Here is a 25,826-nt window from a genome sequence, read left to right as displayed (position 1 = left end):
AAGCAAAGAAAAGAAATAGGATTTTGCCATTCTGACTTGCAGCACAAGTGTTAAAGCCTCAACTACAACGTTTGCACATACCAACTGTTTATGATAACAGTAGTCTTATTTTGGGCATTACAAAATTCAGTTGATGCTTCTATTATTTTTTTAAAGCATCCCTAACACACTTGTGCACAGCCATTTCAAAAATATCAAAAACTTTTTAATACCTAGAACTGCAAAACATACAGGCAAATGATTGTCCTGCACGCCTCTGGCAGTACATTTACCACTGATTAAAGACTCCTGTCTTACCGAAAGCTGAATAGTGGCTAAACTAATCAGATTCAGCAGTAGATTAGAAAGAAGGAATCGGACTGAATTTTCTGCTCCAAGCTGAATATTGTCATGACAAACAATTTGACAGACACTGATCTAAATGCTTTGGGATTTGTATTTCAAAACTGAATAACCATATGCTTTCCACTGAAATGTGCCAAAGGTTCTTGAACAGCTTCTGAAGTTTGTTTACCTGTGCATATTAATATGCAATTAAGAATTGTTTTAATACCCTCACCCCAAAGACTTGCAGCTCCAAGAGACTTAAAAAAACTTTGTATATAATCTAGGTTTGTAACTTTTTATATAGTCATGGGCAATTCTGAAATGAAGCAAGCAAGCAGCATAAGTAAAAAGTGGATATGGAGTCAGAATAAGCACTGGCATGTACAGAGTATTTGACAGTAGAAAGCTAAAGATAAACATACCTTTTGTAACTTTTTCCTTCTCCTCAAGCCTGTTTTTATTCTACACTCAGCCACCACAAATGAGTTTCCTATCTTCCAGATAACAAGCTACCTCTTGGCTGAATTTTGGCTGGAGTTGTTCACCAGGGGAAGCCACACGGTTCAGCCACCCTTGGATTTACACCATCCCCACCTCTGCCAGCCCAGCCCATATGCCAGTGGGGAGCACCCCTTCATTACTTCCACAAAGGTTCGGAAATAAACTACTCTTTTCAAAATCTTGGCATTAACTATGACGGCTTATCACACTGATTCAACACTAGTCCCCTGGAAAGAATAAATGGTGACATGACACCCAACACAGAATTAAATTGGCTTTTGAAAGGTTAACTTGTCTGATTGTTTCTGTACAAGACAATACTTATGAAGACCACAGTTTTACTTTACTCTGTATAAAACATACATGAAAATATCTACCCAGGAAAAGAAGATTTAAGAAGAAAGGATCTATTTCAAGCATGAATTTGCTGCTTTGTTCTATTCAAATGCAAAACTGTTGTTGCTTATTATATTGCCACTTTCAACATCGCTTAATTTACATAAAAATTAGATTCTTCTTTTGTATTCATCAAGCATTCATGGTTATCTGTGTATATTTAATATACTTCCATGTCACCATCCATTGCTAGATAATTAGTGCCTGCAACTGTTACCACGTTTTGAACAGTGAAACATAAGATGTTATTTAACATCAAGTTTTCATTCAGCCATTGAATAGCAATTTCCTACCCATCTTCACCTCTCCTGTGTCTTCATACATTTTTCTGATCTACTATACTTAAAGGGGATGCACATTTCATTTGTCATAGGCATCCAGTCTACTGATATTAAACAAGCATTCAACACAGACAACTAAATGCTGACCTCTCACCTTCTTTATATTACCTTTTCTTCAAGTCATTCTACCTATTCCAACATATGGACATACAAGACAGAGGAATTTTCAGTGAGATCAAGAATTAAAATATCTACCTGAAACGCTAGAATATTAAAATATTTTTTTGTATAAAAATATTGTACAATTTTTTGTCTTGCACAGTAACAAATCTAGAACCTTATCCCAGTACAGTCAGTATGAAATTTTCCACCAGCTTCAACAAGTGAAGGACATAGTCAGAGAGTTGAACAACAAAACAGACACTTAGAATTACCTTAACATAACCTTGCACCAAATTCCAGAAAAATTCCTGCAAAGGAATTCTTACCTCAAACATGAAATATTGTTTCCTCCCACAAAACCCTATGTTTCTATTCTTAGTACACAAAGCCTAAGCAATATTGAGGTACTGCAATAGCCAGGGCACAGGCCTGATAGCAACAACTTCGTCATTTCCCTCCCTGCTAAGATGCTTACAGCAGTTTACAGCTTTGGGAATAAGTTGTGCTCATATCTGCTGCTCTTGGGCTAGGCACTTTGGACCAAAATTAATCTTTCGTTAACAAAAAGACTACCTGCTGGTTTTTTTTTGTTTTTGTTTTTTCCTAGTGGAAATTAATTCATACTTCCTTTCTAGACCTGGCGTTACATTCATTTACTTTCAAATCCTGACAAAAAAATCATGGAAAAGCCACAACTGCATGCACAAGCTGCATGCACAAGTAGGACCCATTACCCCAGATTCCTGCACCCTGCCCAGCATGCCATGCAAAGTTCTGGTAGAGACTTTCCTGTCCATCCCACTTCCTTTGGCAGCTTTACTCAACACTGGTCTCCTTTCAGTTCTGATAGACATGATAATTCAAGCACGTAACCCATTCAAAACAAATTCCTTTGAGAGCCACCAGCTGGCCAGCTGTCCTGAAGACAGCAAGTTTGTCAGTGGGGTCCACATTATTCAAGGCTGTTCAGAAAATAGCAAGGTTTTTCAATAGCCCTTGTTTATCTTGTGACAAAAGCCTATCGAGCATGTTATTCATCATCTTATTATTTGTTCATAATTTGTCTCTTAGTGGTTTTTTTTTTAAACAGAAAACTTTTTGTGAAGTGTTATACTTTTGGGATAAAAACTATACTGGTATTCCTTTTCAAGATAACTAGTCTTGGTATTTGTCCACACCAGATATACATAGCAAATTACAACATTCCTGAACATTTTCCTGGAGGAAAATACAACATGATGCTTCTGCTCCATAAAGAAGAAATACAATTTAGTAAAGAAAGTCAGTGAAGAAACATACCAACTTGAAAACTGGAATTATTATTTATTTTTTTTTAAGAGAGTGAAACCTGAGAGCTTGAAGATGCTTATTTTGTAACCTAGTCAAACATCCTATTTGATATTGCACTGCTCCCTAAAATGTACTCTGGATTATGCACAGATATAAAACATATTATTTTTATAAGATCTGGATTTGAGAATCCACTGTCACAGTATACATCCTCAAATCCCTCTTGCTTCTTTCATCTATCTCCAGCACTTTCATCCTTTTGTATTTGCAACAACTCTTTTACTAAATCAACGAAATTACCAGACTGGCAAAAACACTTTTGTTCTCTCACTCAAAAGCACACACCACAAGAGGGCTACATTCAATCTCACTTTCTGAAATTCCTCTTTCTGGGCATTTAGTTATGCAATCTGAGCATTCAACCCTTTTCTTCTATTTTACTTTGAAAACATGCAGCACCTTATGAGGCTATTGACTTGTAGGTCAAGACAGAGCATGCAGCTAGTGAATCCTGGATTTTTTTTCAAGCCACATGTACCTTCTCAACTGGGTTCCTCTGTCAGCTAAGAGGAGGCAATGGAGCAAGGCAGTCAAACTCATTCTGAAAAAGAGCACTGCCACCCTGGTTTAAGGACGCTCCAGGATATTTTGCAGTCTGAGTGACCTCACTTTGGTCATATTCTGAGCTAGCTGGAACCTATGTTGGCTTCATTACCACACGTTTTTTGGTTTGGGTGTAAAGCTGCCCTAATCTTGCCATGGTGCTTTCAGTCAGTTCAGAGGGAGTGGCAGAGTGAAATCATTTTGCTTCTAAAAAAAATATTTACTGCATAAAATCACAAAGAATAAGAAATAATTGCTTTCCCTAACTGTACTAACAAGGTTTTAAAATGCGATCCTCATCCTAGAGAGTTTGTCAAGTAAGACAGAAAACAGCCCACTAAAACCCCTACATATATACACACCTCTGTATGTAAACAATAGTGTACCTTACATGAGAAACCTCACCATGCAAGCCACAGACTCATTACATTCTATCAGCATTTTGCTGTTCGATTTTAATGAATTCTGCACTGCTCAGTGCTACCCAAACAAGAGTATGTGAAAAAGAATATGCTGCTGGGTGATTACAAAATGCGTGGGAAACAGTGAGAGGCACGGGACTGAAAGACAAAAGAATTTATCCCTTCAAGGAGATGAATAATCTTTCAAATGTTCTCTCCTAATGTACAACACAACTATTATAAATCAGGAATTACGTATAGATTTTAAAAATGAGTGCATGCTTACATGCATGTCTCAGTGTGTAATGTCAACTGAATTCATTAGCACCACAGGTAGCAGAAATCCTAATAAATCTCCATGGCTTCTCAGTATTGTTTGGAATGTATTATTAACAAGTTTATTAGATATTTCCAATGCTGTGGACATGCAGAGTGCAGTATTTGAGACTGCTGCAGCTTAACTGCTACCTGCTTCAACAACACCAGTGTAATGGTTGTTTCAGACTCACAAAAACAAAGTCTCTGCCTCAAAAAGACACAGTCCTCACAGATACGTAAAGAATGGGAAGAAAAGAAGGAGCCACATAGCTGCCGAGCATATGTTTCATTTCTTTCTTTGATCCATACTATAACAAGAGCAAAGCAACGAGTTCATAGAGAAAGCCAAGGAGCTTTCAAGTCTTTTGGAAGGAATGCTTTTTTTTGGGTAAGTGAAGACAGAAGGACTGGTTAAATCACAGTGGTGCTGCTGATGAACCCAGAGAGCACTCAGGCAAAGAATCCTTCTGAGGGAAGATTTTTTAGAAGCATCCCAGCAGATTTAAAGAACAGTAATTCTTATAGGATTTTAAATGGGACTTATGTCCCTAAGGTCTGTGTGTTTGGCTTTTCAACATCAGTACCCATAGCAACTTCCAGGCAACACAAACGTGCCATTGCTCACAAATTCCAAAGCGTCTGAAGCGTTTTTGAGAATGTCTTTCTTTTTATTTATTGTGCATATTATGCTTTTCTCCTAATAGATGTGCTTATTGTCTCTGTAATGCCACAAACCACCAGGACGGGCTGGCTCCTTTCAGTGCAGCGAAGGACTGGTTATCAGCACGAGCCAACCAGAAGGATGCTCAGGCCCCTGCTTCTGCGACTGTTTCATAATAACTAAGAGCATTTGCTTTTAATCTTATACTGCAAGGTCAACAATGACTAGCAACACAAACAAAATCACAGTGTTTCATATACCTACATGTAGATAATACGTACTTCAGAGATGCTTATTTTAAGATACGAGCACTAGCTTTATACAGTAAGAAATGGGACTGGGGAGAGAGATGTCTACAGAGAATGTACATTAAACTCAGTTCTCCAGTTCTCAGCTGGCAACCATTCCACAGGAAACTGACATTATGAAAAGATATTCAAACCTTGCATCTGTATGTACTTCATTATAACAGTTAATTCACATTGTACAGATCTTCAAAGAACCGGCATGGCACGTATGCAGCAGAGGGAAACTCTTCCCATACCTACCAAAGTTTGGTGAGAACATCAACAGCAAAGACATTATTTCCTGCCCTCCAGAAGCCTGCAGTTCAGGAAAAGGTTGACAGAAGTCTTGAAACAGCAATATTTCAGATTACATACAAGGTGAAGAGTTGAGTTTATGCTGAAGTTTGTGTTTTGATAAAAATCTATTTTAGAAAGCATTTATACTCTACTACAATTTTTCCCAAGCTCCTCTGCCCTTGTATGTTTTTCGTTTTGCAGTATCAGTACCATAGCAACATCCAGGACTCATGAATGTGGAACTGCTCTCAACATCTCTGGAGCAGAGTCGTGCAAATGACTGCCAAGATCAGGGATCTGAGTCAGCCTGGAAAAGTAAGACATTGGGCTAATTTTTGTATACCCTGAAAATAATGGCAGGGGACTGGGAGGAGAGCAAAGGGAAGAAGGAGCTGAAGCTGCAACAGTATTAAGGAATGAAAGAAAAAAAAATGCTAACAGTTTAATGATAATTAAATTTTGTAACTAGAGGGGATTGCAAGTTTTATTACTATCTTACAGATTTGATGGCTATATCAACAACTTAAGGGTTCCAACATTTTCAGTAACTGAAATGATACTCCATGGACCTTTTCCCCTGCCAGCAATTACTCAGATAGAAAAGTGATATCAGAAATAAAAAAATACATCTACAACAATTTTAATGCAGATGGAATTGAAAAGAGCCGGCATCTGCAAAAATTGGAAGAGTGGGGAATCCATTAAATATGTTCGAGAATCCCTCTGCAATACAACGCTGATTTGGGATTAGTCTATTCAGTGTGTAGATGCTATTTTTCTAATAAAACACATCAGGAAACATTATCTCCTAACCAAAACTAAAGCAGTATTTTGTCCTAGAAAAGTATGTTTACTCTCTACTCAAGACTTCTTGAAGCAAGTAGCTACCTTATTAATAAACAGAGCTGAGAAATGGATATGGTGTGTACAGCATCTGATAATGCCATGTGAAATAGATAGATAACAATACTACTCTGCCATTTAGAGTAATTAATTTCGACTTCAGCAATAATTATACTACTAATCCAACCAACATCCCCTGCAAAGTCTTGTATCATGGCCTGACAAGAGCAAGCAATAATAAACTTGAAATTTACGTCAGGTTCATCTATTGTCCGTCCTGCAGCCATTAGTCTCTAAAAAACCCCCACAACAAACAAACAAACAGCTCAGTATTCTGACACACAAAAAAAATAAATAAAAAATAAAAATCCCCTTGATAATTCTTACAGCATTTAAGCATTCAGTAGGCTTTCTTAGCATCAAGCCAGTCACAGGGATGTCGTGAACAAGCCCACAAAAGGGACTGGTTCTTTTGTGTGGACCCACTGGAACATCAGAAGCATTCCAAGATATTATACTGACCTTACTGTACTGCTGTGAGGGACACTATAAGAAAAAAAAATAAATAAAGAAATGCCATCCAATCAGCTGACTGACCTTTTGAAATAAGCACCCAGAGAGATGCTGACCAAGTCTAGACTAGCAGATATACCTTCTTACACACATTCACTTCACCATCTAGCCAAACAGAATAACCTTTCATTAAAATATCTTGAAGAGAAGACAGATTTAAACAAACAATCAAACAGGAATGTCATCTTTGATTCTTAAGAGGTTACTTTAGCTTTTACTGAACCATCTTTTTCCTGAACTCATCTGTTATCAAGCAAGAGCTTCACTTCTACCCATGTGGTGGGCTACCATCACTCCAGGCTTGCAGTTGTAGAAATTAAGAAGTTCCCATTTGCCAGTCATTACCAGATAGTTATCACAGACACTGCGTATTCTGAGTGAAGGGAAAACACTGGAAACCTCTAATGCCACTGTGGGCTAACTGCTGGCAAATATTTTTTTTAACATGGTTAGCACAGCTACTAGTAATAACCTGTGAGGAGGTAAATGGAAAACGATCTGCTACGTGGTTTATCTGCTTGTCACAAGCCACTACGCACACCTAAGAGAGTGTAAGAAGATAACCTCAGTTGATGGATGTTGATAGGCTCAGGATCATTCAACCTGAAATATTTCCTATGAGTTGTATGGATGTGTGGGTAACAAACCCAAGAATTTGTCAAACAGCAAACACTACAAATAGCGGTTGTGACATGAATATGCTGGAAATACTGCAGTGAAATGCTGCACTCCATTCTCAGAAAACAATGGAGGATGGAAAGAGAAAAGGATGGGGACTGAGAGATGAGAGTGGCTTGGAAAAAAACACAACTCTTTCCCAGAATGACCGAAAAGATGTGCTATTTGACACAGAGGTGAGGTGGTGAGGTGAATACTGCTCCAGCAATACATGAAAAAAGAGAAGGGAAGAAAAAATGTGCATTGCAGGCCAGAAAATATCTGACAGAAAACTGGTGCTTGCTCTGAGATGATGCCAAAGTGTGCTCATGCAGATGTTTGCAAGATTTGGTAATCATTGATGGTTAGCACAATTCTGGAAGAAGTCACTCTGCCCTCTCCCATGCTCCAGCTCACAGAGAGAACTGTCACTGCCTGCAGCAAAGCATGACAGCGTCCCCTGGATTTTCTACATTATTGAATTTCACAGACCTGCCCAGTGACAACAAGACATTTTTGAGCAAGGTCTTTGGTTGGTTTTGTTTGTTTGTTTTTATGAACTAATTTATTATGAATTTTCTTCCAAAACATAAAAGGCATACAAGCTTCAATTTATATAGAGATAATTTTCTACATCAAAGGCTATGCTACTTACTGCACAGGTTCCAATTCTTATGAAAGTACAATTACAGTTACAATGCCAAACAGTAAAGCTTTAATACTGCATTTTCAGCTAAAGAATTGCTCTAAGCTCTTTCGCAGCAGTTCTGCAATTTCTAACTATCAGTCTTACTCATAAAATGACTCTGGGAGGCACACATACACAGAGCAAAACAGCTTGGGAAGAAAGAATTTCCTTGCATTGAGGAATGATGCTCTAGAGATGTTGCTTAATCTTTGCAAATCCGGCGGACATACATGTGAAATCAGTTGATTGAGGACTTCATGTGGCCACTTATACCTTCCTATTTTCAAAACAAGGTGGTTTCAGTTGACACATGCACAGAACAACCACTAGAAATAGGTCAGAGCTGGTCTAAGAGGCTGCACTGCTTAGCAGTGCTGGTCAGTGTACAGGCTCTGGCCTCACAAAACCCACAGAGATTTTGGGTAGTGGCCCAGTGTATCATTCTGGGAGTCAGAAATCTGTTCGATTATAAAAAGTGAGGATAGCTTTCATTAAAACAACAGATCTAGACCTTACTGCGATGTGATATGGGTCCTTTCTATGTACTGCATCTCTGTTAAACAGAATACAAAGTGGGCATGAACATGAAAACTGCTGAAGACCTGATTTACTGTTGTTCCATTGGATCAAATAAAACCTCTGATGGTAATTGAGCAGACACTTCTCTTCTCAAGACCTGCATGCCTCACTCAATGCTTATGTGAAGAGGAAACAAACTTTGCGTATCAGAGTAGGAATCACCGTATTTTATGCACTCAGCCATACAGCCCTTAACCCTAACACTAACCTGCCTAAGCATTTTATTCAATCAAGAGAGTTATTACGGACCCACATTTCACACCTGCGTCAATTTTCCTTTAAAAAACACAAATATAATGCCCTCTGAAATTAGTATTATTTTGATTTACATTTGATTTACATTTGAAGGAATGAATGACATCCAGGTATTAAAGACTGTTAATAGACATATAGTAAGTATCAAAAAGAGGTCAATTAAAATTTAACGTTGACAGAAATGATTGCCTGCAAAAGTATGAACAATCTTCTAACGATGCTTTAAAACCTTAGCTCTGTCTTAACACTTACTGTTTATTTAGTCCTGAGAAAATACTTAAAAGCCATGAGGCAAGTTTAAGAAAACATTCATAAACTACTTTTTTCTCTTGACAGACTATTTGACTACAATTACAGATATTATGTCAAGATAATATATGCAATTCAATGAATCCAGACAGTATTGAATCAAATTCAATGGTATCATTTTCAATCTCTTTGAAACATAATACTAGAGACGTGTGAACTTTCAACATAATTTGAAATGTTAGGAAAACTTTATGAAATACAACCAGGCCTGAAAACCTATACTTAATTTCTGATTAACTTTCTTGACCTTTCAGAGAAGGATCTTAAACCAAATCATCAAGAGCATTACATAAACCAGAAGTGGTTTTAATTAACCTTCTTAAAGGCATGCTTATAAAAGTATTGTTTAAATTTTTGAATATTTCTGTCATTTTTCAAAATCCCACAGGTTGTAAAGATATCCCTTAATCCATGTTCTGCCAAAAGTAACTCTATGCGTGACATCTATTCTGAGTCTCAAGCTTAAAAAAGGGATTTGATAAGAATTTAGGCAATGATCAAAGAGAGGTATATAATGATGACTTTAAAAAAAAATAAATCATGACCAGTCTTAATTTTGGTGTCTCGAGTTCGTTTTCCATTGCTTATTCACATCAAAACATGTTGTGACTCTGTATTTCCAAAAATGCTCTCCTATGCTCACTACTTCTTCTCAACTCTTCCTTGCCAAGCAAGGATTCTAGCAAGGAAAAACCTACCAGCAGGTCCTTATTCTTTTTAATAATCTCAAACTTCTCCCTTTGGCAGGCAGAATAACCAATACGTGGTAAAGATCTGGAATTACACTCAAAGAAATGCAGCAGAAAGCTCTAATAATAATCCAGTCTGTTTGGTGGAGGTTACAGAATCACAGAATCACAGAATTGAAGGGGTTGGAAGGGATCTTGAAAGATCATCGGGTCCAACCCCCCTGCCACAGCAGGTTAAGTAGATATATATTCTTTTAGCTCCCATAATCTCAGAAATGACTTAGGAACCACCTTAGCAGCATTTAATAATTTAATTTAATCAGGTAGTTGAAATACTGACCATAGAAGAGCGAGAAGAAGGCCAGAGGAATTTGTGTGATTGTTATCATTAGCAAAAATCAATTTTCACAGCTCAGAAATTTTTGCCACCTATGGAGAGCAAAGGACTGATAACCCCCAGGGTTATGTTGTTAGTGTTTAGCTAGTGCTTCCTCTAGGAAGCAACTCCCTAGCTAAGATACAAGCAACATTTAACTGAAGGTTATTTTTTCCCCCAATTCTTCATTTCCTATTCAGAAGGGTCGCTAATAGTTATTTTTAGGTAATAACAGGTAATTCTATCTATGCATATTAAACAGTGTTCTTGTCAAATTATTATTTTTTTTAACATTCAAAAAGCAGTTAAACTTCTAATGACATTTCCCCCCCTCTCTTCCTCAGCCTATTTTGGGAGCAAAATAATGTGCTCAGACCTAAAGTTAAGACACTTGAGCCTTAGAAATGGAAAACAGCCATGAGACAAAATGTATTCACAGGAGAGCTGCAGGGCAATAAGTTTGTCATCTGGACATAAAAATACTTTCAAACATGTAAACATGATGTTCAAGGCTCCACCGCTCCCTCATCCATGTTAAAGTCACACACACTGCTTTCAGCTTGCTATTATGAGCAGTAAAAAGGAAACAACTCTATATTTATCATTATTGGTACTATTGCAGCATGATGACAGTCCTGAAACAGGGACAGTGTAAACACCCTGTCCTTAACAATCCTGAGGTGGTTTTTTGTTCCGTTTTGTGTGTTGTTTTTTTTTTTAATTACTGCCGGTATCAGAAATTAGAATTGTAAGAAAGGCACTCAAGTAGTATAAATAATGAGTCAAACCAGAGCTGCATGATAATGCCAGGTAGCAATGCTATGTGCCATCTATATCTGTACAGATGACCACCTGGACATCTACATTTTACATATAAAATAGTGTATATATATGCAGGTCTGTAATACTCTAAAGTGTTTTAAAGTAAAGTGACTACATTTGGGTTGTCCATGTAAATAAAATATTTCCACATAAATGGTCCATATTTGGCACACTTGCAAGCAATTAAAGAAGAAGTCTCAAATTAATAAATAATAATTTAATATTTTAAAATGCTAGTTGAACTACATTCTCAAACTTACATTACTACATAATACTCTACAGTTGTCATGTTTGTAGCTTATAATGCCTATTATTGTACCAAATAACTAGTGAATTCAATGCTAGAGGCACATTAATATTTCACATAATATTTCCCTGCCTTAAAGAGAAGTAGAGCTTAAAGCACTGGAAAGCCTGGACAAAAAAAATTTCTAAGAATGTTTTTGATTTTTTCTCCAGCTTTGTGATGCATAAAATTAGCTAATCACCTTCAAATATTTTCCTTTTTATAACCCAACAGCCTAATTTGCATAGATCCCTCATACAAGAGACAATCTCTGCATCTCTCATACAAAAGAAAAGTATTCTTATAAAATTAGAAAATGACTGTATAACCATAAAGCTCATTTCTGAGGTAAATATAGAATCTACTATTTTTTAAGTTGATAATATTTCGGGTTGAAAACATTCCTTTAACTTAAAATTTATTCCAGGCTAGAAATATTATTATGCAATAGGTTAATCTAGTGCTGAAAATTTTAAGTAAAACAACTTTTTGAAATTTCATGTATGACAAATTTTTCATTACAGCAAATTAATAATAAACATTCAAGATACAGGAAAATCTAAGATGTCCGCTGAATGTCAGATGGTCAAAAATGTATTGACTATATCTATGGTCAAACAGATACATAGTCCTTTACAGAGCGTGTCCAGTTGGAGAAAATATCAAAGTTTTTGGTGTATCTGTTCAGTAGAAATCAGGCAAAATGCAAGTCAACTCCACTTCTAAAAGCCAGGCAAAGATTCTAGCAAGGAAAAACCTACCAGCAGGTCCTTATTCTTTTTAATAATCTCAAACTTCTCCCTTTGGCAGGCAGAATAACCAATATGTGGCAAAGATTTGGAATTACTTATCCCAGAAGAACGAGCCTATAAATAAGTCACTTTATATCTACTGTACATGTTTATTTTCTTCAACCATGCATTCATATATACTATGAATATTCACTCATCTGTATTTGAATCGCTGCCATATCAGTATGGTTATAATGGTTACACTGTTATGGCCTAGAGACTGGCAGAAGTCTCATCAAAATGCCCATTTCCAGAACAACCCCCAGATGTTTCGTTCTAACAAGCAATTGCACCTCTATACTCTGTTCCCTTGATATTGGGAATTGGATTCACTCTCTAACACCAGACGAATACAGGGATGGAAGATCATTTCTAGGTAAAAAGCAAGTACCACACGTTCTCTCACCCACTGACCTGCCAAGCAACATAACTCACATTTCATACAGCTTCTCCAAATCACCATTGCCTGGAAAAGCTAGCAGCACTGGGCAGCTGACTTGCTGCATCTGCATGTTGCTCAGCATTCCCCTTGTCCATTGAACACACCAATGTGTCCTCTCTGCCCTCAGAAAGATTTTCCTCCTGCTTTTGAGAGAGGGCAGTGTAGTACACGTCTGCATGACATACGACTGAACCCTGCAACCGCCCCGTTGGGATTAAGGAACGGTACAGACAATAAGGCTGAAATTCCTTAGGTTCTTTTTCACTATTTTCCTGGGGTAGACTGCTAAACAAACTACACTATTTAAAATATGCAAAAGTATTGTTCTTGTATGCTACATATCTTGTGATGATATTAGTATCCTGTATCAACTCTCTCAAATCTCTCCACGTTACGATCATTTTAAGTACGGTTGCAAACAAAACCTTTTTTGTGTGATCAGTATACATAAAGCATCTCTGAAATCAAATGAAGCAGCCTTGTGAATATCAACTGCTACAGCTGTGGTGAGAGCAGTTATCTTAAAGACAAAGAAGTGTATACAACCACAGAGCAGGATTACCTTCCCGTAGACATTCCACCACAAATGTGAATCCTGTAGTTCGCGGATGTAAGACGTACTCGTATTTTCGAAGTCCGTTCTTTTCAGCAAAGTCATTACTGCGGGCTTTGGTACTTTCTGAAAGAGAGAATAAAAATTACCATTTTCTATTAGTGTGTATGTAGACCAAGATTTAAATATAATTCTTATATGACAGCAGTTCACACAGCACAGATGTGAAACAGCTTTTCAGACGGAGGCAGACTGCAAGGTGCTTCTGGTTAGATACGTATTTTGGTATTATGAAGAGCAATGTGGATTGCAAGAAAAGCCTTTTTACCCTGTTATTAAATCTCAGAAAATACTTAGAAAATCTTTCATATTTATGAAATGCAATCTGAAATCTAGAAATTAAAATTTAATCGATCTTCCTAGGCTTCAATACCCGTTTTAAAGTGAAATGTGTTAATGAGTTCACTAACTTTTTTTGAACTCAAAGGCACGACATACAGCAATATAGGTTTGACATTATGTATAGAAATACCTTGAGTTCAATGAAAACTTATTTTGGAAAGAAAACATTAAATGGAGGAAAACAGTTAATCGAACACATTAAAACAGTATTTTACTCCTTCATTTTGAGCTTGATATATGTTATTTATCGCCCTGTGCTGCACACACATAACCCACTTCAATTTTTTGACCTAGTGCCCAGTGCCACAACACATCCTTCTTACTATACGCACAACACAAGCTAGGATCTGGAAAGCCACCTGGCTAAACCCCCTGACACATGGATATCAAAACTCTGGCAGAAAGAATTCTCTCCAGAGCAAAACAAATAAAAGTTTTTAAGAGCCAATTCTTACAACTGCTTACAGAGCCCACTAGGGCAGGAAGACACAGACACCAAAGTGCTTTTTCTGAAGACAAGCGGAGAGGAAGCAATTTGTGCTCTCATACAGAGACTCTTCAAAGCAAAAGTCAGCAGTCAAAAAGCCTCTGATGGCTGCACTTACCCCTTCACTGCGGGTACTTCTGCACCTCATCTTGGACCGAAAGACAAAGGACACATACAACGTTCCCATGGTAACGTGAAAAAATTCAACTTTCTCAACTAACTTCTTTAATAACTAGCTTTTATATAGACTCCTACAGATGTTGTAAAAGATGAAATCCCAGCAACGTCTGTGGAACAAAATCATTGCCTAAGCAATATATAATTTTTCTCCAGGAGAAACAGCTCAAAGTATCCAGAGTTAACCTCAACAGAGATGAAAATAAACTAATGGAAAAAAATACTGTTGCTTAATAACTTAACAGAATTGATACTTATAGGTAAGCTCTTTTCCTTGCACTTATCATAATTTTTCCCTGTAAAGGAGCAACAGCACATGTGGACAAATCAGCAACAGCAGTATGATATGCCTTTTTTTACATTGATCCATCTTTCTTTTTGCCCTAAAATACAAGAGCTCTTGGATTTACCAGCAGATGTGGGTCTCTCATAAAGTAACAGCTACCTATGAATAAATGCTATACCATAGCAGTATACTGAGGAATTTTTCCACTGTAACCTATTATTAACTGTACAAGGTAACACGTTATATATATGCTTTTTATCCACATAGATTATCCATAATAAGATTATCTGCACAGTTCTCCTGACCATGTGATTTGGAGGAAAGGAAAACAGTAGGTAAGCAATTCAGTAAAGAGCATCCAAAGATTTAATTCTTACCAAATTGCCAAAATGTACAAACACTTGAAAATATTGCCTCTTTTAAAAGCATTGTTAAAATTACAGAATGTGAGATACTAAAATTATAGATGGCTACATAAATTAATCTTTTCTTGGGCATATGCATTATGTCATTCATCATATGATCAGAGTATCTGTTTTTGTCTGCTAGACGACTACTACTTCATTCAATTTTGGAAACGGACTATGGTGAATCAGTGAGGGAACTTGCCTTTAGGATCCCTGCTTCTTATGGCAAAACTCGAACAAGGAATCATAATCAAGGCTTGGAGTGGCAGAGAAAGGGAGAGCAATCTGGTAACTATTAAATGTTCCACCGAAAAGCTGGATTCTACCTCTTAACCATAACTGTATTGTACTATTAGCTCAGCAACCTAAACTCTTTATGAAATTACACTGATGACGAGGAGTTTTCCTTTAAAAAGCAGACAAGTCAAAAGCTCCTTTCCAGATTCTGTGGTGATTCAAGTACATGCTTGAAATTAATTTATAGCAAAGTTTTTAAGCTAATGTGTTTTTTCTTTCAAAGGACATCCAACTTCTTCAAATTGGAACATTTCCAATCTGCAAATCATGTCAGTCAAAGCTTTGAGATGTAAGTCTATATGTCCGCTCAGTAGAACTGTATTTCAAAGGGCAGGATAAAAACAAACTTCTTGGTGTTTGCAGAACAATCCTATTTGCACCACAGGAAAAAAAAATAAACAGGCAGCTTATTTTTCTAAACAAGAACTAATTTGCTCTGTAAAAAAGCTTTGGGACCTCCATTGCCCATTGTCTTCAAACAATCATCTTCAAATATCCTTATTCACCTCCTTGTACTGGAAAAAACTCACTGTAAACATCCGTAAACATCTTCCAAATTTCCTTTTATTATAATTCCTTTCTAAAAACATAAACAGCCAGACAATGGTGTTCTAGCCAACACTATTCAGCTACTTATAGACAGCTACAAGTCTATGGGGCCTGATGACATCCATCCCAGGGTCCTGAGGGAATTGACTGATGTAGCTGCCAAACCTCTCTCCATCATATTTGAAAAGTCCTGGCAGTCAGGTGAAGTCCCCAGTGACTGGAAAAGGGAAAATATCACTCCCATTTTTAAAACGGGTAGAAAGGAAGACCCGGAGAACTACAGCAATTTTGGAAGGTTGAAGGGTTTTTGATGCTATCCTGAAAGGACAGGATAGACTTTCACTATAGCAAAAAGCAAGCGTAATACTCTTCCTCCCCATCCTGCCTCTCCTGGCACTTGGAAAAACAAACAAACAAACAAAAAAAACCAGTATGTTATTCTGCTAATATTTATGTACAAATGTACTGACTGCTATCTTACCTGGTGCAAGCACCATGATGCCTACTGCTGCTTGGTATCTGAGTGTGAGACACCAGTGCCTAAACGTTATGGGGGGAATTCAGAGCAAGTCTCCTGCTTAGTACAGGGTTCAACAAAAGGCAATAAGGTGGTTGTTCCACATTATATGAAATCTAGAGTTTAGAAAACTGATCCAGGAAATTAGAAACACGTTTATATCCTCCCCTCCTCTTTATACATAAAGAGAATTTACACAACAAACTGCTCTTTAAAATCTCTTAATCAGTAGACCAGGCTATACTGTCAACGCTATAGAACTTGTGTAGATGCTTCAACATTCTGCAGTCAAGACTGCAATATTTGTAGGCAGAAGAGTAAAAAAAAAAAAAGAAAAGAAGCGTAGGATGCCTTTGCAAGTCTGATGATGAAAACACTTCCTTAAAAAGAGGAAACGTATGTTCTGTGTTTTGCTTCCAACCAATTCTAATGCAAATTGCATAAAGCAGCTCTTGAAGCAGGGACTGGAACTGAGCTTGATTTAGGTGTCTCTAATCCCAAAAGGTCACTCACATTAGTTGGCTAAGGGTAATGTTCTCTCTTGCTCCTTCACTCAGAAAAAAAATGAGTAAGCATTGCTTTCTAGAAACAAATATTTCATTTTTTCCTCTGTAATTAAGCCAAAGTAAATCTACCTCCTAAGTTTTTACTCATCATTGCTATTAGGCCCATTTTGCATTTTATTTTAACTCCTTGGTTCCATTTTCTCCTATAAAAAGAAGGACTAAGAAGAATGATCTATTTTTTATGAACAAACTTCATTTATAGGTTTCAAAAGTAATACAAATTCTAAAGGCAAGGAATGTCCAGCAAGATTTCAAATGCTAATATGTCCAGTGTAACTAGGGGTGTCTGCTACCTCCATCTAACAGCTACGATCGTGCCACATTCCTTTAGCTTTATTGACAAAACAGGCCAAACATTCAATGCCATGAGGAATTCATTCTCTTTAAGAGTCACATGAAAATCCTGTAGGTGTCAGATATGACCCTTATTAGAACAGCTACATACACACGAATATAAAACCTTCACTACGTTGTTGCCTGGTCCTATTATTTAGGTTAATAATTATGTCACGTGGTAACTTTTAAAATCTGCATACTGTGCAGTAATTTCTGTGACTCTTAAATGAATACTTAGCTCAGATTTTTATACAGGTACTCCTACAAAAATATGTGATAAAACAAGGATGCATTCAAGCACTTAAATTGTGTTGATACACTGCAAGAAAAGCATTGTCATTTGAAGCCCACTGAAGTCATCTGTTTCTTGTGTGTTTACTGCAGTCATATTTTTCAGTTTAAACTGTCTTTTTCAGCCTGCAGTGCACTTGTCAACTTACACAAAAGAAAAAGAATGTAAGGGTTATAGCCACAACCTCATACTTTCTTCTTTTTTTTTTTTCTTCTGTGCTGCCTTTGAAATAACACTTGATTACATTTTTTCCCTATTTATCTAAAAAATTATGTCACTAAATCCTATTAATTGCATTACTGTTTGAAGTTATTGGAAAAGTTCCTATGTCAGCAATTTCATAAAAGCACCATACCTCTGAATTTCATTTGAAGTTTACCAGAGTAAGAAATGCCGCCTAATACATTTCTTTCATCTTCACGTTATAAATCTTTAGGAAGTTAAAATTGCTTTTTAACCCCTGAAAACCAGAGGAGAAAATGTGAACAAATTCATAATATTTTTAAACCAAATTATATCAGTTTATATTTTTAATTTATGATCTAGTTTTGAATTGAAACAAAAATGTCTGGAATTTGACTTTGAAGGATGCCAAAATACAGTAACAAGCTTGATTTGTGTTAGTCTAAAGAATATTGGGATCTACAGCTCCAAGACCTATACCCAACAAAAAAAGAAGTCTGCGTTTCCCATGAAACATGTAAGCAGTACTAATTCACCTTGAAAGAACAAGCTCACATGCTTTTACATATTCATCTTTATCCAGACTGATGTATTTTGCTGGATGTCACCCAAAAGAGTGATGAATTTCCCTCATCATTCTACTGGAATGCCAACTTGGACAACTTTAATATAACTACTTCTAATCAACTCTCAACTGTTTTATTTTTTTTTTGCTACTAGTAGTGACCTGAAATTTGAATATTATGTACTATGTTCTCCTTTAATCTGACTTGTGATAAAAGCACGCATATACTCTTACGATTTCAAGTACTCTCAAATGATGGTACCAGGCAGTCAAAAAATAAATGTGTAGTCCAGAAATCTCTCGAAGAAAGAAAAAAAATCCCCATTTATCTATTATCAGAGGTTTATATAGAGAGCTTAATAGCTATATTGGCTCACAGTTACTATTTTAAGAAAAAGTTAAGCGATTGTTTTTATCTGTGGTATTTTCGAACTATTACATGTTAAATAAAACTCTACCAGTGCTTTTCAATGATATTTTGTGCATTAGTAAGGTACTTGAACTTTAATAGAAAAGAGAAAATCCAGCTGCAGGTCTGTGTTACCTTCTAGACAAAATATTGTGTTTCACATCACAACTGCCAAAGTTTGGACTTTTTTTTTCAGCTGTTCCTTAAAACAAAGAGGTCTGTGCAATCCTGCTTTGTCCACCCGTTCCCCTTAACTTTTGAAGTTACTGACACCTGCCAAAATAGTTTGACAGAGACAAGAGACTCATAGATAATTAAGCTCCACTGAAGTTTTTAGAAAAATTAATGGCAGAACAAAGGGGAACCCCCAATAACAGAGATCTTAATGATGTGAAAAGCTGGCATAAGCTCCACAGGTATTTAGCCTGTTAGGCTTTCGCACAGCATGCAGTTGTCTGTCAGGTAACATGTTGCTAAGGATGAGCCACAGCACATTATGCCTTGTGCTGAGGAGAGATTTGTGGCAATGTCACATGGAAGGAAACAGGAAAAATGAAAAATTGGAGTGAAGAAGTGACCACCTAGGGGTGCAGACATACGCAATGAGGCTTTACTAGGCCAAGAGCAATACAGCCACTTTTTAATGTTACTGCTTTGTAAATTGTTACTACAGAGAGTCTTCTAAGGAACACCTAAAAAAATAAAACAGTGAGCAAAATGGTTATATTTTAACTTCCCAGAAGCACTATACTTATAGCAGTTTGTTTTCGTCACGGCTTCAGAAAGCTAGGCTTCTTTTTAAGCAGCTACAACGAAATACCTTTGATGAATTTAGCTTTAAGTTTGAAGTATTCCAGAATGAAAAGATGACCAACCTATCAGAAATAAGTATCATGTTATTACTTCAAAGCCTATAAACACAGTCTCCAAATACATTGTTCAGGGTTCGTGATATTACTACTTTTTAAATTTATGCAGCATCTTTGAATGCAAAGTACCTCACCAACTTGAGGTCAGGCAGTGGGCCATGTCACACTTTACATTCCCTTGAAATCTTTCATTCTCAAATACCTGAAAACATTATACAATTTATCATCAAGAGGAGTAGATCTATCATTGTCATGTGGTCTCGGAGAGGATAAAAAATTATAGTAGCATAGAGCTGCACAGCAATTCTCCTTTTCAGTGAAGTACATATGGAATATTGTTTTTAATTTTAAGCACTAGAAGAATTTTGTTATCAGAAGTCATTAGCAGAAAACATTCCCTCCATTTCTGAAAAATGTTCCCTATGATACTGAGCATCCATTGAGCACAAACCTTTATTTCTCATTTTAAAAGACAGAACATGAGGTTGCAACAGATGCTAACACGCCAATAAGATAACAGCTCTCTGAAAATCATTTTTCAAAACGTTACACAAATTACATTAAGACATTCTTTCGTTCACATATTGCACAATCATTGATTGGATTAGCTTGCAAAGGGATTTTTGTATTGTCTTCTACACTATTTTAAAATATATGAGCTGATGTTTCTTGTGAAGACTATTACATAGGGATAGCTATTTACTTTGAGAAAAAAGGGGGGTATATGCATGCCTGTCCTTATACATCTTATTATGCACATTTTTTTAATCTTTTTTTTTTTTTTTTGCTACTACTTTGTAAATTACTACAAAGTGTCTTCTAAGAAACACCAAGAAATATCACAGAATACCAAGGTGACATTTATTACTGACAGTAACCTAGCATTGTAAACACCGGACAGTTTACAACATCAGAAGCCAGCAGAGCTGCCCAAAAAAACCAGCACTCTACCATCCCAGCCCATCACTCTGTCCTGCAGTGCATCTTCCCTGGACTGCACATACACTTTTACTTACACAGCTAGTCAATGAACTGGGGGAAACCACCGCCACCAGTCAACAGTAGTACTAGCACTCATCACCAGTCATTCTAATCGTAATTGATTTTCTTTTTAAAGATGATGCTTATCAAATATTGTTGCACACATGAAGAACCACAGAGCATTCATAAAATGCTTTCTTTTATTGACATTTGAGTCTTCTTCAACACTGGTGAGCAGCTTGCTACTGATGCTGTACAACAGACCTACATTAATGCAGATATTTTACTAAGAATTAAGCAAATATTGTAGGATTAAACTCATTAAATTTACTATTGTGATAATGTTAACATTTGTTTTAGGTCTATTTTCTATTTTTGTTTAGAGTCAAACACAGACAGTTTACATGGCCTAGTGAACAAGTATCTCCATTTTCTCCTCTTAAAACACTGAGCAAGAAATCTGATAGAATCAACAATTGTTATCTTCAATCACCCTTCCATTGGTCTAAAACAATTTGCACTATTCACCCAAATCATATGGAAAATAGGAACAGAAAAGTGATTTATTCCAGGTCTTAAAACCTAATTTTGTCAATACAATGTACAGATAGAACCAATACAAAGCTATTTCAATCACGAGATGCTTTTGAAATATAACAGTTATTTTAGGAAGACTGGCTAGACCTCTCAATGGGACTATGATTGTGCCTATCAGATATATCAGCACATGATCATTAATAACAACAATTTCTACTGTCTATAAGAACCCACTATTGCTCCTGCAGTATTAAAATAGTAACTTTTTTGAACTATTACCAGAAACAAAAGGGAATCTCCATGACTGACCACTCCACAAGAAGACAACAAATGTAGCATACCTGTGAGATCAGTTCCTTCTGGAAAGATAAGGAGCTGTAGTGGTTCATTAATGTCACAGAAATAGTCCAGCATTTTTTCAAAGTGACTCTTGTCATCTTCCCATTTTCTCTGAATGAAAATAAAGGCAGCAACCTGCATCGCCCAGCCTGAAGTTTAAAAATAAATTTTTAGTAACATTTTATTCCGATGCTTCCACAGTATCTGTTATTACCAAATATTTTACAAATTGCATTAGATATATTTTATTTTCCACTCACCTGTCCTCACCTCTGAATAAAGCCATTTAGTTACTGCGTAATAGGAGTTTTGAATAGGAAACAAAAAAATGCAGAATCTAAATAAATAAATCTAATTAAATTTTGAATGGCTACAGTTTTGAAAAACTTAAGTTACCGGAATTAGAAAAGCTTTCTAGAGAGCAAGAGTAGGGTCAGCGATGTCACGAAATGTTTAAAACCATGACCCTCAATGTAACATCCAACACTGATTTCTCAGTAGAAGAAATGCCCCAATGCCCCTTTGGACAAACATTTGAGCGATGCACTACAGCATAAAGTAAAGCAGCATTATATAGAGATAGTATAGCCCTTAGAAGTACATGTTAATCATGAGTGTTGTGCAAATACTATTTATTCTTTTATTGGCTTTATTACATATACCTTCTTATAATTTTCATTACTAGTAAAAGAAAATACAAAGTTGTTTATCACACTTGATTATATAAAAATGTGACATATTCACTGTATTAACATACAAGACAACTGATAAGATTTACAGCTTTATATCAAAATGACAGTATAATGTAGCTACAGTAATATTTAAGACTGCAGCTCAGGGGTCACACAACTTTATCTTCAATGAACACTTGTCTTTTTGGCACAATTTTCTGTATAATGCATCACATTAGATTAAAAGTTCTGTGCACTAGTTCAGACAGCAGGACAAAAAAAATCAGGACTCCAGCTCCATCACAATCCCATGACGCTCTCTTCTTCAACAAGGCTCAGAAGTAAGTGGAACATTCATAGAACCACAGAATCATTTAGGTTGGGAAAAGACCCTTAAGAGATCATCAAGTCCAGCCACCAAACTCACCGACCAAGTCCCATCACTAAACCATGTCCGTTACTGCCACATCCACATGGTTGGAGACTCTATCACTTCCCTGAGCGCTCCATTTCAATGCTTGACCACCCTTTACATGAAATAATTCTTCCTAAGATCAAATCTAAACCTCCCCCAGCACAGCTTGAGGCTATTTCCTCCCTTGCTATCATTAGTCACCTGAGACCAGCACCCTCCTTGCTGCAACTCCTGTCAGGTAGCTGTAGAGAGCAACAAGGTCCCCCTCACCCTCCTCTTCCCCAGACTAAATAACCCCAGTTCCCTCAGCCGCTCCTCATAGGACTTGTTTTCAAGTCCCTTCACCAGCTTCTGTGCTCTTCTCTGAATGCATTCCAACAACTTATTGTCCTTCTTGCAGTGAGGGGTCCAAGACTTAACACAGTACACAAAAGCTCATCTCGCCAGCGCTAAGTACTAAGGGACAGTCACCTCCCTGGTCCTGCTGGCCACACCATTTCTGATACAGGCCAGGATGCTGTTGGCCTTCTTGGCCACCTGGGCACACTGCCGGCTCATGTTCAGCCAGCTGTCAACCACTGCCCCAGGTCTTTCTCTGCAGGACAACTTTCCAGCCACTCACTGTACTTAGCTAGCTTGTATTTCATCAAAAAACCTGCAGAAAGATATTCTACAATGAAGCAAAAACATCACAGCTTCCTACTCACTTCTTTGTTTACCACAGTTCTCAGTCCGTTTTTCCTTTGATGGTGATTACATAACATTTTTGTAGTGTATTTCAGCTCCTCTTTACATGGATTCATTTGTATTCTGTTCTTACAAGGAGCATATGCTAGAAAAACATTTATTAAAGTCACCAATTTTTAAATCAACGTCATAAGTATTCGGCCTGGATAATATATTAACCAGGATGTATAATCTCTTCTATATTGGACAGGATCATTAATTGTGCTAATAAAGATTTGTAACCTGTATTGTGGGATCGATACTTCTTATTTTTAAATCAGCTAAGCAGGCGAAGCCCACATAACTACAATGCCTTCTGCAATCTGCACCTAATGAGTCTTGGACCCTGAGATAAGGAATGATATCCAGATAACTGAATACTGGAAATGGGCATGAGAATTAAGAAAGGATATGCTTGGAATGTAGTTTCAGCAAATTCATACACTGTGTTTGTTAAAAACCCTTTGTACACAACACAAAATTTTGACCACAAAATCTTATGTGCATCTATGCATATACCATGTGCCTGGTGTCAAGAAGTACCTGTACAGCTTTATCAGATGAGGTTACACGTATTTAAACAAATCATTTGCAGGAAAAAAGGTCAATTTTAAAGTAACTGAAATATAACTTACGTAATTTAAATATGCTCTGTTCTGGCATTTAACTGCCTTCTACTTGCTATGATATCTTTTACTACAATGGAGCAAACCCCAGTATTTTAAGTTGAACAAAACAGAGCTTCATTTTCCTACTTATAAGTATGTTATGTAAAAGAGGACACTTTCTCATAGCAATTTTTGCCAAATACCAAATGATGCCAAAACATGCAGTTACTCTAGAGGGTACCAAATCTAAAATTAAATTCATAAAAATGGACACAGCACGGGGGAAAAAAAAACCCTCTAAGCAGGAACAGAAATGCCTTGTAGCATTTACAACTGAGGACACAGCAGGCTCCATGGGACAGAGTGGAAAAACACGTTAGGAAAGTTCTGTGGTCGTTCTGGTATTTTCCGCTCATTCTTACCTCACAACCTAGACTTTTTGTATGTTTTATGTACCCTAATCATTACCCATAAATTAATGTATATAAAAACTGTACCGTGCTAAACCATTTTATTGTTTGGTATCACACATCAGGCCTAAGTTCTTCAGTCCTCAAATTCTCATTGCAGCAGAGGCTGTAAGTGGAAGGAAGGGAAGCAAGCAGCAAAAGAAATGATCATTCGGAAAGCCTGCTGATATTTTCCCAGGTCAGCAGCTCCTGAGAAAGCGTGATTTTAGTCCACAATAGTGAAGGAGCATGGAAGAATCCTCCCTGCCAGATTCCACCCTCTCCCTGCCTCTCTGCAGGCAGCCCAAGGCTTTGAATTATACGGAAGCTCACATAATAAACTCCTTCTAGTGATCCTTCTTTGATAGCGCCATGAACATCAAATTTACAAACCACCTCCGGCTACTAAGAAATCAGCTGCTTGCGTGACTCTTATTTTACTTGCCCAAACGCCCTTCAAGCAGAAGATATATGCAGCAGTATCCCATTCTTACCCTTAGTGGTGGTATATACAAGCTAAGAAGAATTTAATGCAGGCAGTAATGTAATGAAAGGAGGGTTGGTGAGGATGAAGAAAGACAGAGAAAGGAGTTGGGAAGCATCCAGTCTTTAAAAAACAAACAAACAAACAAACAAAACAGGTTTGATTTTATAACATAATATCCATTGTTCTGCAAGCTTTTTTTTTTCCCTCCCTATCTGTGTGTACCTAATTAGATAAAACATCCCTCATTGCTCCAATAAGAACAGATTATCTAAGAGTAAGATGACCAATAGTAAAGGATAGAGGTTTTCCTCCCCAGCTCCTCCAGCACAGCACCCTGAGCCAAACTACTTTACCATTTATGAAAGTGCAATAATCTTTCACATTCATGCAGCTTCAAAGCCTTCAGCAGAGCATGACGTGAATGTGAATTCCTGCCTTCAGTCAAAATCCTGGTCCATACATCAGCAGCGGAGACACCTACTGTTTGCATGGCTCACTGTTCCACCACATTCAAAGGAGAGAGGAAACCCAGCACAAGCTTGCAGACACATGCCTTAAGCCTTTGAATACAGTGAAAACAGGCTCCTGCTTTGATTTCCTCACCACAGCCTGTCTGCACTGTGCTGCTGGAAAAACAACACATAATAAGACTTGAGACATGACAGGGGATCCAAGTGGGAAGGCACAGAGGAACAAGAAGAATTCAATAAAGCAACGGGAAAAAATGAAAGCTTTTCCTACCAAGGAAGATTTACAAATAAGCAGAAGGAAGTACCTGCTCATATGCAGCCTGCAGAGAAAGATGCTGCCCAGTTAATTACTGTTTAGTTTAGGACAACATATTGTCCAACAAAAGTAATTACATTTTACTTGTTTGCACAGTG

At 37.1% G+C, this 25,826-nt stretch overlaps 1 protein-coding gene across 2 annotated transcripts in view; it reads right to left on the bottom strand.

Annotated features, from left to right (window-relative positions):
* LCLAT1 (lysocardiolipin acyltransferase 1) overlaps nt 1–25,826 on the bottom strand; it is a 98,399-nt gene that overhangs the window by 33,955 nt on the left and 38,618 nt on the right. For both annotated transcript variants that reach the window (XM_080587672.1, XM_080587673.1), the window contains 2 exons: nt 21,589–21,735; nt 13,397–13,513 (listed from right to left, as the gene is read on the bottom strand). In XM_080587672.1, coding sequence (XP_080443798.1) covers nt 13,397–13,513; nt 21,589–21,735 — 264 coding nt within the window. The remainder of the gene's footprint in view (nt 1–13,396; nt 13,514–21,588; nt 21,736–25,826) is intronic.

Source organism: Anser brachyrhynchus (genome assembly GCF_964034855.1).
Source record: "Anser brachyrhynchus genome assembly, chromosome: 3".
NCBI classification, from domain to species: Eukaryota; Metazoa; Chordata; class Aves; order Anseriformes; family Anatidae; genus Anser; species Anser brachyrhynchus.
This window is presented reverse-complemented; position numbering and strand designations above follow the sequence as displayed.